This window comes from Xiphophorus maculatus, chromosome 1, assembly GCF_002775205.1.
Source record: "Xiphophorus maculatus strain JP 163 A chromosome 1, X_maculatus-5.0-male, whole genome shotgun sequence".
Classification (NCBI taxonomy): domain Eukaryota; kingdom Metazoa; phylum Chordata; class Actinopteri; order Cyprinodontiformes; family Poeciliidae; genus Xiphophorus; species Xiphophorus maculatus.
In genome coordinates, this window is record NC_036443.1 from 32,154,923 (window position 1) to 32,182,224 (window position 27,302).

At 46.2% G+C, this 27,302-nt stretch overlaps 1 protein-coding gene and 1 long non-coding RNA gene across 2 annotated transcripts; one reads left to right on the top strand and one right to left on the bottom strand.

Moving 5' to 3' along the window:
• Positions 1-1,546: 1,546 nt before the first annotated feature.
• slc6a8 (solute carrier family 6 member 8) lies at positions 1,547-27,174 on the bottom strand. The gene is made up of 13 exons (XM_023331912.1): positions 25,809-27,174; positions 18,058-18,189; positions 15,313-15,583; positions 15,114-15,246; positions 11,854-11,988; positions 11,297-11,400; positions 10,150-10,274; positions 9,416-9,528; positions 7,821-7,958; positions 7,626-7,728; positions 6,861-6,961; positions 6,622-6,792; positions 1,547-4,972 (listed from the first exon to the last, which is right to left on the bottom strand). The coding sequence occupies exons 1-13, from the start codon at positions 26,125-26,127 to the stop codon at positions 4,838-4,840; spliced, it is 1,980 nt and encodes a 659-aa protein (XP_023187680.1). The 5' UTR covers positions 26,128-27,174; the 3' UTR covers positions 1,547-4,837.
• LOC111608352 lies at positions 10,524-11,249 on the top strand. The gene is made up of 3 exons (XR_002752618.1): positions 10,524-10,787; positions 10,824-10,878; positions 11,024-11,249. It is a non-coding gene; the product is annotated as an uncharacterized LOC111608352 (long non-coding RNA).
• Positions 27,175-27,302: the final 128 nt, after the last annotated feature.

The window sequence follows — 27,302 nt, forward strand, 5'->3', positions numbered from 1 at the left end:
CAACGCAGATGACACAGTTCTACGTTATAATGTCATCAGGTGACCTTTGATCCCATCTATCACTGAACAGAGATCAGAGAAATGTGTGGATGAGACGAAACTTTATGAACAGAAACTGAAGTTACTAAAGAGGAACGATCTAGAGTCATAGATCTAGAGCTGTAACTCTGGAGTTATAGATCAAGAATCAGTTTCAGTTGTTCCAGCTGTAAAATACAGATCAGGCTGACCTCTCACCTCTGCCCTGACCCTCCAGATCCACATAAAGCCAGTTCCCCAGTGGGCCTTCTAGCAGCTGCAGAACATTTCCAGAACCAGAGACTAAAGTCTCGGATCAGAGAAACTCATCCAGGCTTTAGTTTCTCTTTAGTGGCTTTGATTCCTGCAGCAGCGTCTTGACAGGTCTGATTGACAACCCAACGGTCCAGAACGCTGCTGCTGGACCAGAACCTGCTGCTGGAGTTCTGACTAGAACCAGGAGGATAGAGACATCACCTGGTTCTGCATTAACCAGTTCTACATCATTAGGTTCTACACCACCTGGTTCTGCATTTCTTCAGCAGTAGTTTAAACTTTGTAGAGACTTTCATACCTGCTGGTAGTTTATAAATCCCTGAACGGATTAGAGATCTGCCGGATCGACCTTCTGGCCTCATGAAAGAACTTTGAGTTTCTAGTAAAATAATCAGACAGCATCAGATAAATGTTCACTAATATTCTGCTATATTTACCCATAAATCCTGATAAGTGTCTCTTCAGGCTTGTATTGAAGACCCAGATGAGCAGAACTTACTATGTTAAACATTTAATATTATTTCTAAAGACAAAAATCATGGAGTGGATGGGGATTTTCTTTCTGCTGAAGTGTTGACACCCTGAAGACTTGCTGACTCGGAGCCACCGAGTCTCCTGGCTCCTCAGTCTCATTACACACCGTTACTTTGGGAGGTTTTTAGTTTAGGAAAGTTTCTGGGATTGATTTATTATTATTTATTATGTCTTCCATCTATATTTTCTTCTGAATGGCCTTCAGTCATTGAAAGAAACTTTTCTATTTCCTGTTTCCTATTTATTCAAAATGATCCAAACACTTTAAAGCTGCAGTATGTAACCATTAGAAATGATGTTTCTTACATATTCCTCAGCTTGTCACCATAGTGACAGAATGAGATACAATGAGCCAGGAGGCGGGTCTTAGCGCTGTCAATCATCCTCATGCTACACTGCAGCTGATTGACCACCACACATCCTGCCACGAAAGCTAAGCAGGTTAGCATAACCACCACTGACAGCAGATAAACAGTTTTCCTATAATGGTAAGTAGTTTCTCTGCTATTAGCAGCAAGTACATTAAGTTGGTTGACAGCGCTAAGCCCCGCCTCCTGGCTCTGATTGGTTCCTTTTGGTGCTCTCCTGCAGGCGCAGCAGCAGCTCAGAAAGAAGATTGATCCTTCATAGATTATTGGTCTGATGTCATCGAGTCTAAAGTGAAATAATTCACCCATCAGATAAAGACGTTTTCCCAACCCAACAACCACAGAGACGGTTTGTCTTCATGTTGGGTTTATTGCTTCGGTTTTGACACTTGGTACAACACAGATGGCATCATGAGGGCTCAGAGTTAATGTTTTCTACCTTAATGTTTGGCTGGTGACTCGTTAACAGAGAGCCCAGGTTTCACTACATTCACAGCTAAAAGTTGAACTACCAGTCCGCAGACGAAGCACGGATCGTCACGGCGACACAACAGGAAGCTACGTTTGGGCTGGAAAACACAAACAGGAGTCAAACATTTTCAGCTCCAAATCTCTGGTCTTTGTTTCTGATGAACATTGGTTTGGTGAAACATGATTGTTTAGCATCAGGAGGAGAGCGCCCCCTGCTGTGTGAGGCCAGCTTTGATTATTCTGCCGTACGTTTGGGCTTTTTTCCGCTGCGTTAAAGAAATCAAACATCCTCTCTTTCTATCATGTTTTCAACCTTCACTAGTTTTTCTTTTGTCACATTTAAAAAAATTTCTGGCAGAAAATCAAACTAAAAATTTGATCTGCTCAGAGATCAGCAGGGAAGTTTCTGGAAACCCGACGCTCTCCTCAACTTGGCAAACTGAAGTTTACTGACAGAATCTGAGATGAAACCCGGTCCGGATCAACTGGAGCGGACCAACCGGAGCCATTTGGCTCCCTTCGATTTAAAGCCAATTTGGACCAAATTCCTTTTTGTCTCATTCGGGTCGTCAGAACTTAATCTTCGACACCAGATAATAAATCGGTTTTCTGCTCAGCTCTGGCTGCTTGTTTCCAATTCCCGTCCTGGATCGGAGTTTCAGCTCTGATTCGATCCGGTTCCTTGGTTTGGGACCGACTGGTTCTTCAGACTGGCTGTTTAAATTTTGACACCGATCCATAAAAACCAAATATGACATTTAGAGGGATCCAGTTTAATTTGTGGAGTGTAAATGTGAAGGCTCCGGCTCCGGTTCCGGCTCCGGCTCCCGGTTCAGATTCGGTCAGCAGGTTTTTGGCAGATGAAAAACAAAATCCAACTTGGCTGCAGATTGAAGATGCTTTTCCTCCAGGTTATAGTCCAGACCCAAACAGACGAGAGAAATTAAACATATTCAGCTTTTAACATTCAACGTTTTACATGAAATGATCCATTAAAGCTGCAGATTAGTCCAGTTCATGGAAAGAAGGATCTTCTCATCTGGGTTTTAATGTCATGTACGTTGAGCCAAAATCTCATATTTAGAAAAATTTTTTAAAAATCTGAAACTAATAACTTGAGCATTGTTCATTTTTCTTCAGTGTTTGTTATTTTTTCTGTTAACTTCTCCAGGTTTAATCTGGATGATATATATCTGTATTCTCTGGAGGTTGAAGCAACATTGAATTGTCCGTTCTAAGTTCAGTTTTCTACGTTTCTATGCAGATGATTTGCTTTTATATGAGAGCAAAGAAAGTTCAAACTCAGATTTTGATCCTAAATTTCTAATCAGGTTTTTGTTTGCTCCATCTGTGGCTGGCCACAAAAATTCACCTTTTTATTATTTTCTGCACAATTTTGCTTGGAAGAACATTTTGACCTGAAAAAGACAGAATATGAAATTGATTTGATCAAATTGATCTCAGATTTCAATAATCATCAAATCCCAATGAAGTGAGAAAAATGACTGGGGCCAAACATCTCCTTGTTGTAGTTGATCAGCTTTTATAATGTTTTGATAAATTAACATTTTAATTCATTAACGTTTTGAGCCTAAATCAGAAATCTGCTGAGTTTGACGCTGAATGTTTTTTCTGCTGACGTTCAGGTTTCAGGTTAGCAGCAGGAAGAAGATTCATTTCCTGGTCAAAGTGAAAACGGAGCCGAACGTCCAGCAGGGGAAATGATGGGACAAAAGATCACCATGGAAACACTTTAGCACTTTGAACGTTAAAATAAAGGACAGGTTTCCCTTTCACAAATCACTGCATCGCAGCAAACCCGCCACAATAAAAGCACCGGCCTTTGCTGCTTGTTCACGTTAGCCGCCACAGCACCATATGGGTTTCCTGTTTCCTGTTTGGGATTTACGACCCGCTGAAGAATCAGAACCAGCAGCGGGTTCTGATTCTTCCGACTCCCACGGGGCGCCAACATTGGCTAAAAATACTCAGGTGTTTTATTTTGAAAGTCTGAAAGAGAAGTGAGGTAGGACTGAAGCGGTGGATTGTGTTCGCCGACCGAACGTGAACAATCAGCCAGAAATCATCATCATCATCATCATCATCATCATCATCATCATCATCATCATCATCATCATCATCATCATCCCAGTGATACTGCATCAAATATAGCTCAAAGATTCAATATAGAGATTTCTTCACCAAAATAAAAGCCTCCAAAAAATAAACTTCTGTTTATTTTACAAAAACAAAAACTGATTTTTTCATTATTTCACAACAATGTGCAAACAGATCTGGTTTTCCCACATTTGGATGCTTGTTTCCCGGCAATGGCGGGATGCTAACTGGTTGCTAGGAGATAGAGTCTTAGACACGCCCACCGACAGCAAACAGGAGGTCACAGGTCAACCGTTTGAACTCTAACGGTGAGACAACAACATAAGGCAACGCTCGACAACGCTGTCAGTCCGCCGGCTCTCTTCAGGTTTCCGGACAACATTCGGATCAAAATGACTCTCCTTCCGACCCGGTTACCAGTTCTAATGGGTTTATGGACAGAACCAGCCAAGCATTTTATTCTTCTGCTAACAAGACGAGAAAGAGAGGAAGCGGGACGAAACCCAACAGAGATGGGCAGAACCAACTGGACCGCAGCGTTGATGAGGCGGAGCAACCGGGTCGCTGGCAGCAGCCTGGTTCTGACATCAGAACCTTTTGGCACTCAGAAGAGAACAGACTAAATCTGATCTCAGAACCTGAAGGGGACGCGAAGGGAACCAGTCGGTGCTTCTGTCTAGAACTCTGTCTGTCCTGACAAACAGCAACGATCCAAACTCTGTCGGCTGAAGGTTCTGGCTGACAGCGAGTCCATCATGGCTGTTTGTCCGGTTCAGGTTTGTGCTGACCGACTGTCCGACCCAAGACTAAACCGACCCTGTGGCCCTCACGGGAAGACGAGTTGTTTGGAATCGTCACGATCCACCTTTCATCCTACATCGGGAGAACCGGAACCCAACAGAACCAGAAGTCCCAGGGGAACCTGGGAAAAGCTTTGGTTGCCGTGGGGACCAATCAGAGTCCAGCTCATTCATGATGCCCGGCGCAGAAAGCGGTGGGAGGTGAGGGTGGAGGTCGGCCATCTTGTCTTGGGAGGGTTGGGCGGGTCCGGTCTACATGACGCTCTCGAAGATGATGACCTTGTTGTCATCAGAACCGGGCGTCAGCGAGCTCAGGGGTCCGATGTCGGGGGCCATGTACTCCAGGTGGTGGGGGCCCCACACAGGACTGGTCAGGTGGGCCCAACGCTGCAACACAGGGAAGTCATGATCACAAACATGGCTGCACCTCTGGCTTCTCAGCCAATCAGCATTCACCGTGACAATGAACCCAACCAGTCCGTTCCAGAACGCCAGACCTTCCTATTGACTGGGAGTCGAGGTTGACGTCTGGATCTGCACTTCGACACGACTAGTGAGAAGATCGATGGAAACAACGGAGAAACGTTGACGACGTTCACTAGGAACCCAAACCAGAACCTACATCAGCTTGAACCGGACAGAGGAATCCGTCGCCCGTCCCGTCAGTCCCCTGTTCCCGTCATTCCCTTGTCAGTCCCCTGTCCCATCATTCCCCCGTTCCCATCATTCCCCCGTCCTGTCAGTCCCCTGTTCCCGTCATTCCCCCGTCCTGGCAGTCCCCTGTCATTCCCCCGTCCCGTCAGTCCCCCATCCCGTCAGTCCCCTGTCCCATTATTCCCCCGTCCCGTCATTCCCCCGTCCCGTCAGTCCCCCGTCCCGTCAGTCCCCCGTCCCGTCATTCCCCCGTCCCGTCAGTCCCCCGTACCATCAGTCCCCCGTTCCTGTCATTCCCCCTGTCCCGTCAGTCCCCCATTCCCACTCTGCTGTGATGTCGTATTGTTCAGGTGATCAATTAGATTGTTGACGGCTGGAAAAAGATCTCTCCAGACGGATCTGTGGTCGGGAAGTCGTTCAGGTCTAGAAAGACTTCTCATCATCTTCAGTTCCTGTTTCTGTTGTTGCCATGACGACTCAAAATTGAGTGGATTGGGTAAGCACACCCAGAACCAGCAGTTCATGCTTTAACTTTAGGGTTTCTATTCATAGACACTGAAGATGTTACTTCAAAACCTGTCACCCACCATTTTCAGTGACCACATGGGGCGATAGAGAGCAGGTAGGTCTTAAGACCATCAAGAAATCTTCAATTTCCTGAGGGAGTCTTCCCAAAGGATCAATAAAGTACAAGTCTAAGTCTAAGTCTAAGAAGAATATTTACTTAAGTTGAATAAATACTGATTCAGCTGGGATTGGAAACTTCACGGCTCCTTTGTTGCCGTCACATTGATGGAGAAAATCTAATGTATTAGTTTGTATTTGACTCTTAAAACTGTTTCCTGCCTTGTGCCGTCGTTAAAATATGTAAACCAACTGCAGCCATTTAATAAATCAGTAAACGATTAAGAAATGATTCTAGGTGCTCTGGTAGTGTTTAACACGGTTCTTAATGTTTCTGCCACCTCTTCATTACAGTCATATCACACTTAAAATAATATTTAACCCTCAAAGAGCTCAAATCACACTGCTCACAAATGACTCTGGCCAGAGCATTTAGACTCATTTCTTAATCGTTTATCGATTTATTAAACGGCCGCAGTTGGTTTATATATTTTAACGACAGTAAAGGCAATAAAGGAGCCGTGAAGTTTACAATCCCAGCTGGATCAGTTTTTACGCAGTTTACTTAAATACTCTTCTTCTTGCTGACCTTCAAGACGTACTTGCACACTATCACCCCCTGCTGGCACTGAAAATGATGGGTTACAGGTTTTGCTGCAACAAATGAACATTTTTATTTCATGTACATTTAATAAACCACTATCTTCTGTAGCAGAACAGTTGTTGTGCTGTCTTGGTTCTTCTCTATCCTGACTGACCTCTCTGAAGGTTCCTTTGGCTCTGAACAGCTTGTAGAGGAGGCTGACGGGGATGCAGAGCATGGAGGACAGAGCCAGGCACCAGCCGATCACCTCGCCCCACCACGGGTACACGTACACCGTGTTGTATGTCAGCGGCTTGTAGTTCACCAGGTGGAACAGGAAAATGCCCTGATGTGGCAGAGGAGTCGTGTTACTGGGGCCGTAGTTTGTGACGGACAGGAAGCTGTGGGTCTCACCATGCAGACGCACGGCGTGATGAACGACCAGCACCACTTCATCCAGGGGAACGGCCGGTAGCCGATCATACGGGCCACGTCGTCCATGAACCGGTCCGCACCTGCAGAGACACCATCAGCTGGGATACAACCACACACCCGGTTCACACCCCTGATTCAGCCTGGGCTAGCTACAGGCACCCTCTAGCGCCATCACAGAGTATTACAACTGCTCTCACTATAATGATGGGCTGAGCTGCGTTTCTGCAGCCACCATGTCACTGAGTGGATGGGTCAGAACCTCCTCAGCACCAATGTTTTCGGGTCTTTAAGGAGCTCAGCTCCAGAACTCGGTGATTCTGTCAGGATGGCGGTCCATCAACTCCAAAACGCTAAACGTTTGTAATCAGCCAGAACCGAGCCCTGAGCCAGAACCGAGCCCACAGTCACCAAGACTGTCACAAAACATGGCACCACCTGAGCCCCGCCTGACCTCTGACCCCAAGCCACTGCTTCAGGTCACATGCAAATGAGAATAGCACATTCAGTAGCAGTCTGATTTATCAAACGTTAATTTACAGAAAAAATAAGAATTATTAGATGATTTTTTTGACAGAAAGACAAAAAGCCCCAAAATCTCCAAATTTAAACTGAAGGCTCTGAACTTTGACCTTTACTTGGAGTTAAAATCTGATCTCATGTCCTATTTAAGGATCACTCAGCTGCACCCTGCAATGTAACACCACAGCGTGTGTGTGTGTGTGTGTGTGTGTGTGTGTTACATACCGTAGACCCAGGCAACTACAATACATTCCCAGAAGGACTGCCACAGCAGCGTCATGCCGCTGGCTGAGTAATAGTCAAACAACTGGAAGACGTACATCCCTCCCTGCAGAAACATGTCCAAATGGTAACAATCTCCTTCCCCAGCGTTTGGACTTCTGCAGCTAAAACTGAGCAGGTGAAAGTTTCTCTGCTGACCTGCGTCACCATGGAGAGGTCAATGATGAAGCACAGTAAACAGCAGATCGCCACGGCGATCTCACGTTTGTAACGGTGGTAATATTTCCCAGGAAACAGGTCCAGAATCCCCGTGACGAATCCCTCCACCCCGACAAACTGTAGGAACACAAAACAATGTTAGAGCAGGAAGGTCTGAGCCTCCCTGAAGGCATCACAGGCATCGCCTTCATCTTCATCACGATGATCCAACTGCATCAGAACAGGAAGGCTGAGAAACGACAGGCTGATTCCTGGCCGCCACGGATTCCTTCTTTAGTTTCTGTAACAATTATGAAATATTTTTTTCTGCAGTTTCAGGACTGGAGACAGAAATCACTCATCAAAAACCTTGGAAAATCTTTAAATTGACATTTTTTATTATCATGTTTTTACATATTTGGGGATATTTCTGTGTGTTTAGTACAAAATAAACTTTATCTTAAATAAAATGTAAAAAAAAAAAAAAAAAAAAGAGTTATTCTGAAAATACTTACTGAAAAGAACAGTCTGACTGATTAAAAACAGTTAGTCTCTTTTCACAAATAATAATGATCCCAAATTAAATTATTGTTTACAATAATTATGGTCAGCAGGTGACGAACCACATTATTGGTTTATTGTGGTTTATTGTTTTGTTTTCTGTAGTTATGAGGTCGAGGCGTCCAATCCAATCCAATCCAGTCCTGTCCTGTCCAGTCCAGTCCTGTGCAGTCCAGTCCAGTCCAGTCCTGTCCTGTCCAGTCCAGTCCTGTGCAGTCCAGTCCTGTCCAATCCAATCCAATCCAATCCAGTCCAGTCCTGTGCAGTCCAGACCAGTCCAGTCCTGTCCAATCCAGTCCAGTCCAGTCCTCTCCAATCCAATCCAATCCAATCCAATCCAATCCAATCCAATCCAGTCCTGTCCTGTGCAGTCCAGACCAGTCCAGTCCAGTCCAGTCCAGTCCAATCCAGTCCAGTCCAGTCCAGTCCAATCCAGTCCAGTCCTCTCCAATCCAATCCAATCCAATCCAATCCAGTCCTGTCCTGTGCAGTCCAGACCAGTCCAGTCCAGTCCAATCCAGTCCAGTCCAGACCAGTCCAGTCCAGTCCAATCCAGTCCAGTCCAGACCAGTCCAGTCCAATCCAGTCCAATCCAGTCTTGTCCTGTCCTGTGCAGTCCAGACCAGTCCAGTCCAGTCCAGTCCAGTCCTGTCCAGACCAGTCCAGTCCAGTCCAGTCCAGTCCAATCCAGACCAGTCCAGTCCAGTCCAGTCCAGTGCAGTCCAGTCCTGTCCAGACCAGTCCAGTCCAGTCCAGTCCAGTCCTGTCCAGACCAGTCCAGTCCAGTCCAGTCCAGTCCAGTCCAATCCTGTCCAGTCCTGTCCAATCCAGTCCAGTCCCTCAGTCAGTTCAGGTCAATGCAGTAAAAATGGACAAGACAAAACCATAACCCTGATCTGCCAGAGGTCGTTTTATCCCCATTTCCTGCCAGATTGATGGAATAAAACTGGATTAAAACTAAATTTACGTCATGGTGAAATGACTAAACACAGCAGAATAAATTCAGAGACGAGTTTGTAGGTGTTCTTGGTCACCTGACTGTCGAGTCCAAGCAGCAGCAACATGAAGAAGAAGAGCGCCGCCCAGAGCGGAGCCACCGGCATCAGACTGACCGCCTTTGGATACGCGATGAAGGCTAAACCCGGACCTGAAACACCGATAGGACGGACTCATCCACACGCCGTAGAATAAAAGCACAATATTTAAAACTTTTAAAGCTATTAAACCTATCTAGGTTTCAAATATTCTGCTTTCAATATAATCAAGTTCATGTTTGAAGAGGCTGAGCATCAAAGTTTTTAAATTGGAGCTAATCTGAAGCTAACTTCAGCTTCAGATGGTGCTGAAGTTAGCTGACGGCCTCACGTTGGATTACAGTAAACTGTCAAAAAAACGTCAAACCATTTAACGTCTTACAGATACGCCACGTAAACCATTTTACTAGATACAGTTTCTGTTCAAGAAGAAAGTACAAGCTATGGGTGACCAGCCGAGGAACGCTAGTCGTTAGCCTACTGAATGGTATTACCAGCTTATCCAGAGCTAATGTAACCTATCCAGTGTTAAAGGCTAATCCAGCCTCTCCAAAGCTAACGCTAGCTAGTACTTTTCATTTCACCGGTTGCTCAGTGAGCGATATCGGCCCATCATTAATCAGACCAGTAGCTAGTTCAGGAAGGATAGCCTCCTGCTACCAGGAAGTAGCCCCCGCTGGTTGCGCTGCAGAGTAAATGTTGGCGCTAAACTCAGAGCTCTGGGCGGGTTTTACCTGATTCAGCCACCTGGGAGACGTCGACTCCCTGCTCAGCCGCCATGAAGCCCAGGATGGAAAAAACCACGAAGCCAGAAAAGAAGCTGGTGCCGCTGTTGATGAGCGCCAGGACGAAGGCGTCCCTGCAGAGCAGCAGAAGAAGAAGATCAGAACCTCTGGAGCAACGCCGCGGTTCGGTTCCATCGACACCAGCTGAACCGAACCCCGGTACTCCATTAAGGTTCTGTCCAGTTCTGTGGTCTTGTCCGGCTCGGAGGTTATGTTCGGTTCTAAGGTTCTGTTCGGTTCTGTCTGGTTCTAAGGTTCTGTCCGGTTCTGAGGTTCTGTTCGGTTCTAAGGTTCTGTTTGGTTCTAAGGTTCTGTCCGGTTCTGAGGTTCTGTTTGGTTGTAAGGTTCTGTCCAGCTCGGAGGTTCTGTTCGGTTCTAAGGTTATGTTCGGTTCTAAGGTTCTGTCCGGTTCTGTCTGTTCTAAGGTTCAGTTCGGTTCTAAGGTTCTGTCCAGTTCTGTCTTTTCTAAGGTTCTGTTCGGTTCTAAGGTTCTGTTCAGTTCTAAGGTTCTGTCCGGTTCTGAGGTTCTGTCCGGTTCTGTCTGTTCTAAGGTTCAGTTCGGTTCTAAGGTTCTGTCCGGTTCTGAGGTTCTGTTCGGTTCTAAGGTTCTGTTCGGTTCTGAGGTTCTGTCCGGTTCTGTCTGTTCTAAGGTTCTGTTCTGTTCTAAGGTCCTATCCGGTTCTGTCTGGTTCTAAGGTTCTGTTCTGTTCTAAGGTCCTATCTGGTTCTGTCTGGTTCTAAGGTTCTGTCCGGTTCTAAGGTTCTGTTCGGTTCTAAGGTTCTGTCCGGTTCTGTCTGTTCTAAGGTTCTGTTCTGTTCTAAGGTTCTGTCTGGTTCTAAGGTTCTGTTCGGTTCTAAGGTCCTATCCGGTTCTGTCTGGTTCTAAGGTTCTGTACGGTTCTGAGGTCCTATCCGGTTCTGTCTGGTTCTGTCTGGTTCTAAGGTTCTGTACGGTTCTGAGGTCCTGTCCGGTTCTGTCTGGTTCTGTCTGGTTCTAAGGTTTTGTCCGGTTCTGAGGTCCTGTCCGGTTCTGTCTGGTTCTGTCTGGTTCTAAGGTTCTGTCCGGTTCTGAGGTCCAGTCCTGCAGTTCTGGTACTTGTAGCAGTCGTTGTTGAAGCGGTTGTAGCTTCCCAGTGCGGTCAGCGCTCCCAGTCCGATGGCGTAGGAGAAGAAGATCTGCGTTCCGGCGTCTATCCACACCTGTGGGGTCAAAGGTCAAAGGTCTTTTATTTCAGAATCCGATTCACAACAATAATCGTTTCAAGGCACAAAAAATCATTGGAGTCCAACTTTAGTATTGAAACGTTTCTGATTAAACCCAGCAGAACATCGAGTCATTCGTTCCCTGGACCAGCAGGGGGCGCTTGTGTTGTGTGGTTAACTTTACAGCAATCCCTCAACCGAGCCTGCATGTGGCGACAGAGGAGAGGAAGAACTCCCCTTTAACAGGAAGAAACGTCCAGCAGGACATTTCATAGCAAACAGTTCGGTGAGTTGGCAGCACAAGTCGTTCATTTCCATAAAAATCTGCTTTTCCTAAATCCAAAACTTTAACGACTGAAGAAGAAAATATGAGTTTAGGTTAATGGAAAGCAGATGTGTTGTTCCTGACAGGCAGTGCTCAGGGCAAAGCCGCCCGCAGGCTGGACCTACCTGAGCCTCCCCCAGTTTGGACCAGTCCGGTTTGATGTAGTACATGATGCCGTCGTACGCTCCCGGCAGCGTGACGCCTCGCACCAGCAGGATGATGAGAACCACGTAGGGAAAGGTGGCTGTGAAGTAAACGATCTGAAACGGAACCGGCAGAACCTGAGTTAGGGTTTGGTCCTGCAGGAACATGCAACTAGAACTCTCCAGCAACTGTTACAGAAACTAAAACGGTCTGTTTGGATCAGTTCTGCTGCTCAACCGATCACAGAAAACGCCTGAGAACGTTCCAGAAATATTCCATCAGATGTTACAAACGTTATTATAAAAACTTTTCATAAAACCTTTTTGTTAAATTTGTTCATACAACAATAACATTTTACAGTGTTATTATTAGGAAGGGTTCAACTTTAGGATTCAGAACAAACATCCAACCAAACATCCAACCAAACATCCAACCAACCATCGTCCTTCAGAAACTAAAGCACCAATCTGGTCCTTCACTGATTCTCCACAGTAACAAACAGAAGCAGAACCAACTTTGCCGGAAGCTGGAAGACGGTTAGAACTGAGTCATCACTTGTTGCTCAATCACTGAGTTGCTCCTTCAGAGCAGATTGTTTTCCTGACATATGAAGCAATGTTGATGAGTCTGAACTGGCGCCGAGGCTTTGCGTCATTTATTTGATTTGATTTTTTGCTCTACAAGTTCAGAATTGTCCAAGTTGGTTAAAATGTGCATATTAAGCTGAGGATGACGTCAAATATCTTTGGAGTTGTTGAAGTTTCCTCCTGGCCAAACGTGCTGCTGAAAGGTTGGACCTCTGGATGCTGGTTCCAATGCGCACTAGGCCTCCTTCCTCCGCTTCACTGAGAGAAGCAATCTCCTGCCCCGTGCCACACCGACCCAGTCTGAAGGGCATTTTGGTGCCGTTGCTCGTCGGACCAGAGTCGAGGTCTCGCTCATTCTCGGCGTAAAGCTCGATGCCGTCCAGTCGATGCTGGCTCCTCTTCAACATCAGTGTCCTTCACCGGTCTGCCAGCCGCTGTAACCGGGACGGTTCAGACCCACCCAGACCAGTAGCCTCATCTTTCTTACTGGTTTTAGCAGGGAGTCCATAGAGCTGTGATACACTCCCTTGTTTCACTGATTTCATTTTACTTTTCATTTGGTTGAATTATTTATTTTATTTCATTTTTGGATTAATATGTTTACATTTTGAGGAAAAGTTGTGAATGTTGAATATTTGAGACATGAGAGGAGTGGGAACTGGGATGGGAGGATTCTCTCTGTCTCTTCTTTCAGCCTCCTGCTGATGAACAACAGCAGCAGCTGTTTGTGTAGCCTAACCCTATCCCTAACCCCGCCCCCGACCCGCTGAGCGTAAAGCGGCTCTGACAAAACATCATCAGATGAAGACAGACCAGAAAAAGTGATGAGTTCCTCTGAAAACCAGAACCTAACCTCTCAGAGCGGATCTCGATGTTTCTGGAGAGCCAAGCGGGGAAGGTGGAGCCCTGCCATCTGACCTCCTGCTTTCTAACACTTCCTGCTTCTGGACCAGAACTTTCTGGAGGTTCTTCAGGTGCCGGTTCTGAACCCGGCAGCGCTCGTCTCCCTCAGCGTCTGGATGTTTCTGCATTTGGTATTTTCCCAGCGTCTGATGGCTGCAGACGCAGCATCGCAGCATCGCAGCTCAACATGTGGCCTCAGTCACGTCCCGCTGCAGACGAGCTGCCCGCCCTCCTCTCGGCCGGCCAATCGTGTCCCGCCACCTCACAGGGCCTCAATGCCTCCCCCCAAGGTCGTCATAGCAACTCTGAATTGGTCATGTGACTGCAGCCCGGTGACACATCCAGGGTGAATCAGAGGTGTCAGCTGAGGACTTAAAGGGGCGGTGCGGCATTTTCCCCTCTGACTCCGACTCACATGTTTCTGTTTTACATGTTGGACAAAAATCCAGCAGGAGAGAAAAACTGAAAACTTCCTGAAAATGAATATTAAATGATATAAAACTAAAGATGATAATCGGAGCAGGTCTCTGCTGGCCGACGTCTTTCAACTGCAGCACATTCAATATTTAAAGGTTTTATATTTATCACATCAGAAACACCTGCAGGCAGCCGCACCTGACCACACACTGGTCCCACTGTAACACACTGGTCCCACTGGTCCATAACACACTGGCCCCACTGTAACACACTGGTCCCACTGGTCCATAACACACTGGCCCCACTGGTCCATAACACACTGGCCCCACTGTAACACACTGGCCCCACTGGTCCATAACACACTGGCCCCACTGGTCCATAACACACTGGTCGCACTGGGTCCATAACACACTGGTCCCACTGGTCCATAACACACTGGTCGCACTGGGTCCATAACACACTGGTCCCACTGGGTCCATAACACACTGGTCCATAACATACTGGTCCCACTGTAACACACTGGCCCCACTGGTCCATAACACACTGGTCCCACTGTAACACACTGGTCCATAACACACTGGCCCCACTGTAACACACTGGTCCCACTGTAACACACTGGCCCCACTGGTCCATAACACACTGGCCCCACTGTAACACACTGGTCCCACTGGTCCATAACACACTGGCCCCACTGGTCCATAACACACTGGCCCCACTGGTCCATAACACACTGGCCCCACTGTAACACACTGGCCCCACTGGTCCATAACACACTGGTCCCACTGTAACACACTGGCCCCACTGGTCCATAACACACTGGTCGCACTGGGTCCATAACACACTGGTCCCACTGGTCCATAACACACTGGTCGCACTGGGTTCATAACACACTGGTCCCACTGGGTCCATAACACACTGGTCCATAACATACTGGTCCCACTGTAACACACTGGTCCATAACACACTGGTCCCACTGTAACACACTGGTCCATAACACACTGGTCCCACTGTAACACACTGGTCCATAACACACTGGTCCCACTGTAACACACTGGTCCCACTGGGTCCATAACACACTGGTCCCACTGTAACACACTGGTCCCACTGGTCCATAACACACTGGCCCCACTGTAACACACTGGTCCCACTGGGTCCATAACACACTGGTCCCACTGTAACACACTGGTCCCACCGGGTCCATAACACACTGGTCCATAACATACTGGTCCCACTGTTACACACTGGTCCCACTGGGTCCATAACACACTGGTCCCACTGTAACACACTGGTCCCACTGGTCCATAACACACTGGTCCCAGCGGTCTGAATGGTACCTTGCCGGTGGACTTGACTCCTTTCCAGACGCAGAAGTAAACCAGAACCCAGACGGCCATCAGACACAGCATCAGCTCCCAGTTGATCCGACCCGGTTGGTCCAGTCCGGACGAGATGTTCAGCACTTTGTTCCTGCGCGGGCACAGACCGGGTCAGAAAGACGCCCCCGACCCGACCCGGCCCGGAACCGGTACTCACTCCCAGAACTCGATGATGGGCGAGCGGGCGTCGGCCAGGTCGGCGCAGGTCAGGTTGGCTCCGCCCACGGTGGCGTTGGCCAAGCTGGCGTTGGCGCAGTGCAGGTGGTGGAAGGTCTCCAGGCAGTTGGGCGTGTTCCATTCGTTGTCACAGGTGGACCAGGGGAGGGCGGAGCTAAAGGACCTGATCAGGTAGTAGAAGCCCCAGGCCAGAACCATGATGTAATAAGTGTTGCAGAAAAACACGATGACCATGGAGGCGTAGCCCAGACCTGCACAGAACACAGACGTGATCAAAACCTGGAGTTTCACACGGAAAACTTTCCAAACATGTGGCTCATTAAGAACCACGTTGCTGCACTGACAGGCTCCACGTCTTCAAACATGAATCTGTATCAGGTGGTTGGCGTTCAGGTGAGACCTGGAATCTGGAAACTTTTCCAGATTATTCTCCTTATGATTGAACAAACAATGGAGCCTAAAATCCACAACTGGTTCTGCTGGGAATATTATAAACTTTTTATTGGAGACCAGTTTAATGTTTGACCTCATCAAAGGAAACCAAACTTCACATATTAACTTTGCACACTTGTAAAGACCTTGTTGTCATGGTTACAGTAATAAACAGGCAGCGGTTATTACGCAGCTCCTCTTAGGGTTATGAACATTTATGTCACTTCCTGGAAGCTTCAGTGGATTTTCATATTTCTTCAGTTGTTTAGTAAGAAATAAATTCTCCTCTCCCAGATTTACTTCTTTTATTTTATTTTATGTTTTTTCCTTCTGGACAAAAGAAGGAAAAATTACAAATTATTTCCATTGAAAACTTGTCAGTTTTATTTAAAAAAAATCTCAAAATCAAAATTTGAATCTACCAAAAACTATTGAGATTTTTTTCCAATTATTTGTAGACTTTTGTTAGTGTTTAACTTTTTGTCTTTATTTATTTCAATTGTTATTTTCGAGGAAACAAAGACATGAGTTCACCTAACTTAGACTTACATTAAAATGTCAGGTTTTGGATCTTTTCAAGAAAAAAAAGTAAAAATGTTTATATTAAATATATATATTTTAGTTTGAATTAAAAATGCATTATTTTATGTAGAGTATGAACACGTTTTCTATTTTAGATCATTTTTATTTAATCTAACAAAAGTCATTCTACCCACCCAGCGGCCATCTTTAGGGGGTGCAGCAGTTACTGGGCGACAAGCGGAGGACACCAGGACCCGTCCACCACATGGACAGACTTGGACACCCACAGCCAGGAGTTTTCCTCTCCACTGTTGCTTTCTCGCTCCATTTTCACTGTGTTTTCGGTGCATTGTAAACTGCGTTTCACAACTTTCTCGCTGCATTTTCCACTGTTCTCACTGCATTTCACAGAGTTCTCACTGCATTTTCACTGCGTTCTCGCTCCATTTTCACTGCGTTCTCGCTCCATTTTCACTGCGTTCTCGCTCCGTTCAAGGAGCTGCTCGGTCAGCTCCCTCAGATGCAGTAAACTGTCATCATTCCTGTTAGAACGTGTGAAGCTGATAACAGGAAGCAGCGCCAGGAAAGGATTTATGGTTGTGAGGACTGAAGGTCTGAGCGGCTCATGAACCTTCAAACTGCCGACCAAGCAGATTCTTCCAGGTTATCAAACCAACATGTCCTCAGATTTTCAGCTGGACTTAATCTGGGACAGATTGTGACAACGTTATTGATATTGTTATTGTGTTTTACATGTTTAATTATGTGAACATTCTTGTAAAAACAATCTTTGTTCTCCAGGAGTTTTATCCCAGTTAAATGTTGAAAAAGGACAAAAACTTTCCTCTATCAGAAGTTTATGTTTTTATTCTGTTATGTTTTTGCTACTCATTTTTTAAACCCAGAAGAATTATTCTCTCAGGTTTGTCACATTTTAGAAGAAAATGTTCTATGTTCGGTTTATGCACAGTCAAGCTGAATAGTTTATATTTATTAATCTGTGGACTCTTCTAACATGGGCAGGTAAATATTAAATGGATGAAATCATGAATATGTATATCAACAATCAGTATGAATCCGTATTTGGAATTTAATTTTCTCCCTCGAAGTTGATGAACTTTTTCAGAATAATTTCAGTAAAGCAGGATGCGTATCAAAACCAGTTCAATTAACTTTATTCTCATAAGGACCAAATTCACTGTGTGTTAAATTGAACTATTTAAATGTTGATTCAAAAGTTGTTCTGTAGAATCAACTATTTTTAATTTCACTGAATTCAAAACTCAGTTTCTGACAGAAAGGAAATAAAGTCTGGATGTTCAGAGGCACGAAAATCATTCAGTTCAAAGATTTAATTAACCCGATTAATGTGTTTTATTATCATAGCTAATAAAACACATTATTAGCTATGATAGGAACCTAATATTATCATAGCTTATTATGATAATATTATAATAAACAATATTATAACGGTTGGGTTGTAATATAGCTTATTATAATATAATATAATATTAAAACCCGAGTTAATAATAAAACACAACCACAAATATTCTGCAATATTGTTTCCTGCCAACAGATTCAGTTCTGGACTGGTTCTGGACTGACTCAGAAACATAAGGCTGTGCGTCGTCAGCATGTAAATGCTGCATTCGGATCTGAACCAGAGAACCAGACGGTCCGTCGCATCAACCAGCCTGAAGTCCAAGACAAGTGAACAAGTTTAAACACGTTGAGCAGCAAATCAGCCAAGGTTCTGTTAAAGCGGACCCACCTTTGAACAGCGGAGCGATGTTCCACACGTTGATGCTGCCGGCCTTCATGAACTGACCCAGAGCGATCTCCAGGAAGAAAATCGGGATTCCTCCCATGAAAACGATCAGCAGGTACGGGATCAGGAAGACGCCTGGGGAAACACACACGATGCATTCAGGGACAGTCAGAAACACCAGCCACACTGAGGAGCTGAATACTCAAAATGAATGAGTAAATGCAGAGTGAACTGGTTTGGTTCATCTGGAAAATGTTGTGGTCCGTTTCAGGCCGAAGGGATCTGGTCCGGACCATCTGCTCTTGGACTCATTTTCCACCCGGTTCTGGTTCTGACCAAGTTGTGCAGAACCTTTGAAGGTAGAACAACCCAGGATCACAGCTTCCACAGCAGCAGGAGATCCAGCGAGGTGGATGAAAGGATGAGGGCGGGCAGAGCGGGGCGACCCGTTCCATTCAGGCTGCGTTCAGTTTGTTCCGTTGAAATCATTCACTGTCACCTCGGGGGTTCCTCAGGGTTCTGTCCCGGGACCCTCGGTACTCAAATTCGTCCCACAGTTAGCACTGACAGAACCCCGTCCACCACCCGCCCCGCCGAACCTCTCAGACCTCCTTCATTGCTACACCTGGCCGTACCTTATTAGAACCGGACCAGAACCAGAACCAGACAGTGGGACTGTTTCATCAGCTTCTCTCTGATAAAACAGACGGACGCAGCGGCTTTCAGCTCTCTTGGTGACCGGAAAACTTTGCGCATACGGACGGGTGGATTTTCTGAAAATTTGCTGGAACTTTGACGGCTTAATTTCAATTTATTACTCAATTATTTTTTATTATTTTCTTTTATATAGTTGACCATTAATTATTCACTTGTAGATTTCCATGGCGGTGCACAAGGACGCAACAGCTTTCAACTTTCTTAAAAACTGGACAAGTTGAACGTAATCGTCGAGCGGTTTTATAGAGATGGAATGAGTCGTTTCGACCGGAGGTGATGTCGGGACCACCAGGTTCTCCATGGCTTATGGTGGGACTCAGACAGAATCATCGGTGTTTTGTACATTAACAACATTAATAAAAACGAGGAGGGGAGTTCTGCAGACGGCGCTGAGTGGACAGACTCATGGATCTCCCCTCCAGAACCTCCTCGTCACAAATGCTGGATCTATAATCAACAGGCCGAACGAAGAGCAGCTCCTGATATTCTAGCCTTTAAGATTGTTGTCATCGTCCTGCCCACGTTTCCCCAGATCACAGAAATCTTAAATGTTTTGACTGTTTGTTGTCCTACTGATTTCGTTGTACAGTTTGCTATACAATAACAATAAATCTAATCTGATGGAAGTCATCACTTCTGGTTATTGCTGAGGGTGAAAGGTCAACTCGGTACAGGTAAAATAAACGGATCCATTAAGGGTCCTGGTGAAGCTTCACCTAACATGACCGCCACGTGTTGGAGTCCCATCCAAAACCAGAAGCAGAACCGCGGCTACAGTTAGCGCGCTAATCTGCAGAGCTGCAGTTAGAGAGCTAAACTGTCTAATCTGGATCAGTCAGTGGGCTAAATACTGACAGGCTGAGCAGGGGCCCGGGGCCCGTATAGGGGGAGAGTTAGGACAATCCTAAGGGCCCCTGAGCGACAGGGGGCCCTCCACAATTTTCTTTTTTTGATCATAGAAATTTTAAAAAATTGGGTCCCTGTCAATTACAAAATGAATCATACTGTGTTTTCTAAACTTGTTTTAGCAGTAAAAATGAAATGTTAGCGCTCCCAGAAAAACATCCATATTCACCCTGAACCTCCTGGATCTGCAGGAAATGGTTGGTTCCTGCTTGACGGTGACGATGTTCAGCAGCACTCAGTGGAAAACAAGAACGACTGTGGCTGTTATTATGCTGCTAAGAAAAATGATAAAGTTAGGTTTTGAAAAAATAGAGATAAGAGAGAGAAAAAGGTAAAAGTGTTCATTTATAACCCAGTTTTTCTCTGAGACCTGGGTAGACTGAGAGATTATCAACCATTTAGCATAGTTAGCTTAGCTACAGGCTGTTGGCCTCCAATTCACTAACATTTAATAAATTAAAGAAATAAATGACCAACATATTCATATATTGAACTTGTCTCTGTACCTTTTACCTCTTAACAACAGGTGAGTCAGTCAGCAGCAGCTCTGACCTCCTGACCCGTCCTCTCTCCTCTCCTAGTCAAATTAAAGCTGCACTAACATTTATAAAAATATTTTTTTACATATTTGTTAAAACTGTCATTATGTTGCGACAGTTTGGCATGAGAGATAATCTGTGAAAAATCTATTTCCTCTGCTTTCTCCCAGTTCTCTCTAGAAACAACCAATCAGAGTCAGGAGAGTTTTAGTGCTGTCAATCACAATCTCATGTGGTGCTGCTCCTCCTTCCCCTTGCTCTGTGCTGTGCTGTAGCTAGCAATAACGATAAATGTTTCTCCACCTTTAGCACATTTAGCAGCGAGTGAATGAGGTTGATTGACAGCGCTAAGACCCTCCTCCTGGTTCTGATTGGTTGTTTTGGTCGGAACGTTGCTTTACTTTAGCTAGCAATAGCAGCTCAGGGAGCAGGTGGAGGAGATTGATTGTTTTCACAGATTATCTGTCTCAGAACAAACTGGCATCATGACATGATGACAGCTTTAACAAATATGGAGAAAACATTTTTATTAAAGTTATAAACTGCAGCTTGAATAAAATGCAACTACATAGCATTTTTTGAGAAGTCTGGATTGTTTTATGTATATTTTGCATGTTGCTTTTGACTGTTGCTGGTGGAGAGAGACATTTAAAAATCTAAAACTAAAACTGTATGTGGACTGTTGGATGTGAAATTCATGAACAGTAAATATTGTGCTAGTTATTAGTATTGGACCAAAGAAAGCAAGACTTTAAAATTGTGACGCTTTTGATGGGTCAGATAGACTCAGGAAATTGTAACAGCAGCTGCATGGGGGGCCCAATTTAAGGTTTTGTTAGGGGGCCCAAGATTCCTGGCGGCGCCCTTGAGGCTGAACTTCATCACCACCAACATCATCTTCACCATCAGAGGTTCTGGTTCCTCACCGAACCTGGACATCCACCTCCTCAGCAACATGGACACCTAAATGTTTCAGACATGTTTCCCCCATGAACAGCTGAAGACGCAGGCTGTTTCCTCCTGATTGTCCGGTCGACCCGGTTCTACTGGAACCAGAACTCCATCATCTGCTCCACCTCCAGCTGCTGTGGTTCTGACCCAAACCAACCTGTTCCCCTCCTGGCCTGTGGGGGCGCTGCACCAAGAACCACTGAAGGAAACGACACAAAAACCTCTGAAGACACTGAGAGCAACTTCCTTCTTCACCAGATGGAAACAAGATGGAGGCGTCAGATTTTAGTGTTGGAGGATTTCTCTTTAGTCTTTGGCTGAAGACCAGGAGCCATTTCTGCTGCTAGCGCTATGCTAGCATGTTAGCTTTGGCTGTATTTACCCAGAATGCCCTGTGTTGTGCTATAGTTCACTTCCCACTTTTGGAGCGGTCTCCGGTCCTAAATAAATTATTTTAATTCTTTTAGGTTTAGGGTTATTCAAAAACCTTCAGAAGCAGAAGAGACTTCTTCTACTTCTCACAGAACTACCAATTCCTCCTGCGATGCCCCCTGCTGGCCTGGGGGCTCCAAGCTGTGCTCCACAGTGAGCTTCCTCTGTGAATCAACAGTCCTGGCTAGATGCCCAGTGCGAGTCATTCCCATTGGGCCAACAGAACAGAATAATCCCATTTCTAACCACAACTGGCCTCTTATTCATATTTATAATGAATGTCTGATCGCTGTGAGCGTTCAGTCCTTGTTAGTGGCTCAGTCTCGCCTAATGAAGCTGGTTCTGGCAGCATTGCCAGTCACTTTTAAAAATTAATTTTCTGAATCTACTAAGACCTTCATACTAGAGTGCAGATTTATTACCATATAGAGTGGAAATAATTGTTTCTGCAAAATGTTTTCCAACCTGAGTCAGTGTTTTATTTTGGTTATAATCAGAGCAGACTGGTTCTGGTTCTGATGAGTGTAAATGTTGGCCGCTGTATAATTGACACTAGTAGACATGTGAGGATGGTGGCGGTAATGGGCAGTGAGACGGTAGTGAGGTGTGCGGTGGAACGTCTTCCTGACGTCTCCCTTCAACAGTTGATGAAAAAATGATGGAAAACTAATAATGCATCAAATAGTGTCTCTTAGCAGTCTTGATGTCTGCAGTTACATTTAACTCTTCATGGTCCACTGAAACAAATTCCCCTCAAACCTTCAGTCAGTCAACATACGGCTTTGGTGCCTGTTGATGCATATTCAACACAAACCAAGCATGATATGTCCTATTTAAACTTATGTAGGTTATTTACATACTAAATACCTACATATATAGGATAAGGTCAAATGACTAGTGAAAGTAAGAACATGGGGTCAGATCAGGCTGCCGTTAGCTCCTCGCTCCGTTCTGCTGCCAACTGACTCAGGGTCAGTCAGGACGTCTCCTTACATCAGAGGCTATAAATAAAAGTCCACACATCCATGATCACATGTACAGCTGCACCGTACACTGATCGCAGTGGTTCATTCACAGATCTCTAAACTGTAACCTTCCCCTTTCAGAGACATGGAAGCTTCTGCTCTGCAGGTTTTATTCTGAAAGTTTCTCTGCAGATTGTCTGGACCGTCTGGTTCATCCCAAAGGTTCTTGTTCTGGACCGGCTTGTTAGAACCGAGCAACAGGTTTCTGTTGCTTCATCTCCATGGAGTCAGGAGTTGTTCTTACTCTTTCTCTCCGGTCGGCTTGGAGCTATTGCTCTGGCAACTTCAAACCCGCTCGGTGAACCTACCGGACCTCCATGTAGAGCCCAACCAGAACCAAACAATCTGTTGTTTCTAGATCATAATCAGAACTGGATCAAGCACCAGTCTGCGGTCTAACTGGGTTTGATGACTCCAGGTTTCCAGAAACCATTTCAGAGTTTTCCAGGTGTTTGATCATCTGGAACGCCAACATTCCAGATTTCCGTTAGAAAAGGACCAAAGGCTGCAGGGAACCAAACCTCCGGAGGTTTGTAGGGTTTCTGTCTGGCTAGTCTGGCGTACAGACAACGAGACTCGGGCAGATAGATAACATGTCAGGCGCGTGTCCGATTTCCTACATCTCACTTGACAGATTCCTTCATTTCCCATAATTCCACGCGGCTCAGTCCTCCTTTGCCGAGGACTGAGCGATTTCCTCCCAAATATTTTCATATATTCCGATTGATGTATCAAATACATTTCTATAATTTCTCATTTCTTCTGTCAGATGTTATTCAAAATTTGACTCCATTTCATCCAGAAGATGGCGCCGAGTCGACCTGTTGGCCTCGGCGTCGCATCCTAAACAGTTCCACGTGGACGTCGTTTCTAGTCCAGAGGTTTACAGAGCGACACCGAGTTCAAGGTGGTAAAAACAACCTTTGTGCAGAAGTATCGGGCGCTTGTCGCTGTTACCAGGTCGCCATGGTAACGGACCTTTGGTCGGGAGAACGAGAGGCTCGTTTTCTGAGCAAGTCAGCATGTGGAGCAGAGATTAACAGGAGTGGCCTGTAATCTTTTAATCCTGTTGACAGGCTTCACCTCTCCTCCGCCCTCATCCCTCCTTCACCGTCTCCACTGGAGACGTCCACAGGTCCTGTCCACTGGAGACAGTTCAGAGGTCATCTTTGGCTGCAGCAGTCTCCATGTGGCACTTCACACATCCAGGACATGTGGACATGTGGACAACCTCTACTGTTCGTTTGGTCTCCAGGTCTTCAGCTGACTGGTCCTCACAAAGATAGCAGCTTTGCTACAAACACACTGATCCTCACACACGTCACTGTGTGTGTGTCCTTCACAGGGTGACTGTAGCACACACACACACACACACACACACACACACACACACACACACACACACACACACACACACACACTGCAGCATAATAAATCAAAGTGGCTCAGATTTATTAGAGGACAAATACAAAAAGGACAAACTGAGGAGACAGAGAGAAAGAAAAAGGACAAAATATCTGATGGTTGATATGGGACAAAAAACTGAACTGATGGAGGAAGAGGAGGAGAGGAGGAAGAGGAGGAAGAGGAAAAGGAGAAGAGGAGGACCATGGTGGGTCGATGAGGGAACCATCGGTTCTGACCTGGACGTCTCAGTTTGGACCAGAGACAAACCATGCGGCTAATAAACACCTTCAGCTTCGGCCAATCAGGCGACAGTCATGTGACATTTACAGGAAGTCTGACGACACTGTGAGAACCGGACCTTTTCGCTGTCCGGTTCCGACAGGCCGGTGCTGAGAACAGGACCTTTTCACAGGAGGAGATGTGATGAAGACTCCTCCTCCTCCTCTTCCTCACCAGGGTCTAAATAAATCTCCAAGGCGCCGATCAGCAGGAAGCCTGCAGCTCCTGACCTGAACCGGTTCTGACCCGGTTCTGTCCACATTATGTAAAAAGATGGATGCTGCAGCCTCAGGTCTGAAAAACAAGGCCGGCGCCTTGGAGCCGCATTCTGCCTGAGGAGCAGCAGGGGGCGCTGGCGCTCCAGACAGTTCTTATCTCCATAGAGATAATCTATAGATAGAAACATAGATCTATCTATAGTGCAGATCTATGTTTAGGGACATAGATCTATGCAGTCTGACATCAGTGGCTCTCATGACTTCCAGGTTTCGCCTTCATCATCATCATCATCAACAGATTTGTTTCATCACCATATTTCAGGTTCTCAATATGAATTTTTTCTATTTCTCCTGGTTTGATTGATTGATTGATTGATTGATTGTCTAGTGATTCTATCAGATGCTTTGGGAGCCGCCTGATAACTGCTGCCCCCTGGTGGCCACTGATGTGCCCGATCCAGCCAGTCAGGTGACCTTCTTGTTTCATAATTTAGCCAAACTTTATGTTTTTAATTATAGTTGCAGAGTTTACGTTTCAATCAATCAATCAATCAATCAATCAATCAATCAACAAGGCAGTTAAAGTGCTTTACATCATAAAAGCACAAAAATTAAAAGTCATAGAAAAACAAAGTCGACAACTAAGAAAAGTTTTTGTCTTTAAAAGTGAATTTAATGAATTTTGGACCAAATGGGGACGTAAATAATTTTCTAGGTTTTAAAAAATTTAAATATTTAAAGTTTCTCAGGTGATTTCCTCCTGGAGAATTATTGATTCATCTGATGATGATTTAATTTAATTATTAATGTCTGAAGGAGACAGGAAGGACCGAGGCCAGGTCACATGACCTGCTGGGAAGCAACTTCATCAGAGGGTCATAGTGACAATCAGGGCTATTATTACACACACACACACACACACACACACACACACACACACACACACACACACACACACACACACACACACGCCATACTTGTGTGTAAATACAGCCTGGACCTGCTGCTGTCAGTCAGATCGATACCGCCCAGCGCCGCCTAACATGATCAGAACGTCGAAGCCCCGCCCACTTATAAAGCCCCGCCCATCATCCGGAGTCTCGGTTGGGAACAGAACCTGATTCTGTTTTCATGCTGCAGGTTCTGTTGGACCAGCAGCTGGACGGCCGACCCGGTCCAATCGGAAACGTTCTGGTCTGTATTTGAACCATGGTGTGTGTGACATACAGAGGGGGCGGGGCCTGCAACTTTAGCCCCACCCCTTGCGGTCTGAGACTCACCTCCTCCGTTCTTGTAGCACAGGTAGGGGAACCGCCACACGTTTCCGAGTCCGACAGCGAATCCAACGCAGGACATGATGAAGTCCATCTGCCGGGTCCAAGTCTCACGCTCCTGGTACTCCGGACCCGTCCCGATGGCGCCGCCTCCTCTTTTATCCTGACCGGTACCGCCGACCACGCCGCCGCAGGTCGGCGCCGCCAGCGGGGCGAGGGACCCGTTGGCGGCGGCAAAGCCGCTGGACAGGAGGAGCGGGTTCCTCTTGGTCTCCTCCACCAGAACCACAGAGCAGGACGAGGCGGGCCGGGCCGGTTTCTCCATCTCAGACAGAACCCGGTCAGAACTTGACGAACTAGTCAGGAACCAGTACAGGTTCTAAGGTCCAGTCACTGTCAGCCCTGAAGCACTGAGATTCTGTCACAGAATATCAGTCAGAACCCGGTCAGAATAGACCCAATTAGGACCCGGTCAGAACCACTCAGACCCAATCAGAACCAGCAGTAAAACCCAATCAGAACCCAGTCAGAACCAGCAGTAAAACCCAATCAGAACCCAGTCAGACCCAATCAGAACCAGCAGTAAAACCCAATCAGAACCCAGTCAGACCCAATCAGAACCAGCAGTAAAACCCAATCAGAACCCAGTCCGGTTGTCTTTCTTTAACTCTGTAGCTCTTTAGCTTTAGAACCGAGTTTCCCTCTGACACCGGGTCAGAACCAGTAACACCCCAGTAACCCCAGTCCAGCTCTAGGTCAGAGTCCCACCGACCAGTCAGAACCAGAGCCGGTCCGGTTCGGTCTGCTCCGGACCCTCTCCTCTCTTTTAATTTAGGACTTCAGTTTATTTAGTTAAATTTCAAACTGGTCATAAAATCGAAATGTTTTAAAAATAATTTTGAATTTTTTTCTGTCAAATAAAAATAAAAATGTTGAACTGAAGAGAAAAACGAACCGAACCACAGCCGAACCGCGACCTTCAAAAACAATCCACGAAGCACTTGAATGTGAGTCTGAAGAATCGCATGGGACCTGCGAGTCACGGAGGAGACGGCGGCCTGCTGCGGGACGGGGAGGACGGCCGAACCGAACTTACGGTTCCGTTAGGTCAAACCGAGCCGGGTCAGGAGCGGCGCACACCGGGGCGCGAACCCCGCAGCTCCATCCGGGCAGAGGCGGCACTGAAGCGGGCACTGAGCGCGGTCCCGGTCCAAGGTTCGGCGGCTCGGTCGGTCTGCCCGACTGAGCGGCGGCGGCGGCTTTAAAGCGGAGGAGGCTGACTGCCGTGACGTCACGTCGAGAACACGCCCACTTCTGACGTCACTGGGATCCCTGGACACCGGTCAGCTTGAATGGATTCCTGACAAACCGAGAGGTTCTACTGGACCAGAACCAGAACTCCAGCTAAACCAGATCAAGACCGTTTGGGTCAGAACCGGTTCTGAGATTCTCCGTGTAGAAGATCTGAGAGCAGAACATCAAGTCCACCAGAACCAGAAC

Excerpts from the sequence above, each read along its gene's own strand:
- slc6a8 (XM_023331912.1), bottom strand. The coding sequence starts at position 26,127 with ATGGAGAAACCGGCCCGGCCCGCCTCGTCCTGCTCTGTGGTTCTGGTG. Across the intron at positions 7,959-9,415 it reads TGCTTGGACTCGACAGTCAG|TTTGTCGGGGTGGAGGGATT; the intron begins GTGACCAAGAAC and ends GTGTTCCTACAG. Across the intron at positions 7,729-7,820 it reads ACCTCTCCATGGTGACGCAG|GGAGGGATGTACGTCTTCCA; the intron begins GTCAGCAGAGAA and ends ATGTTTCTGCAG.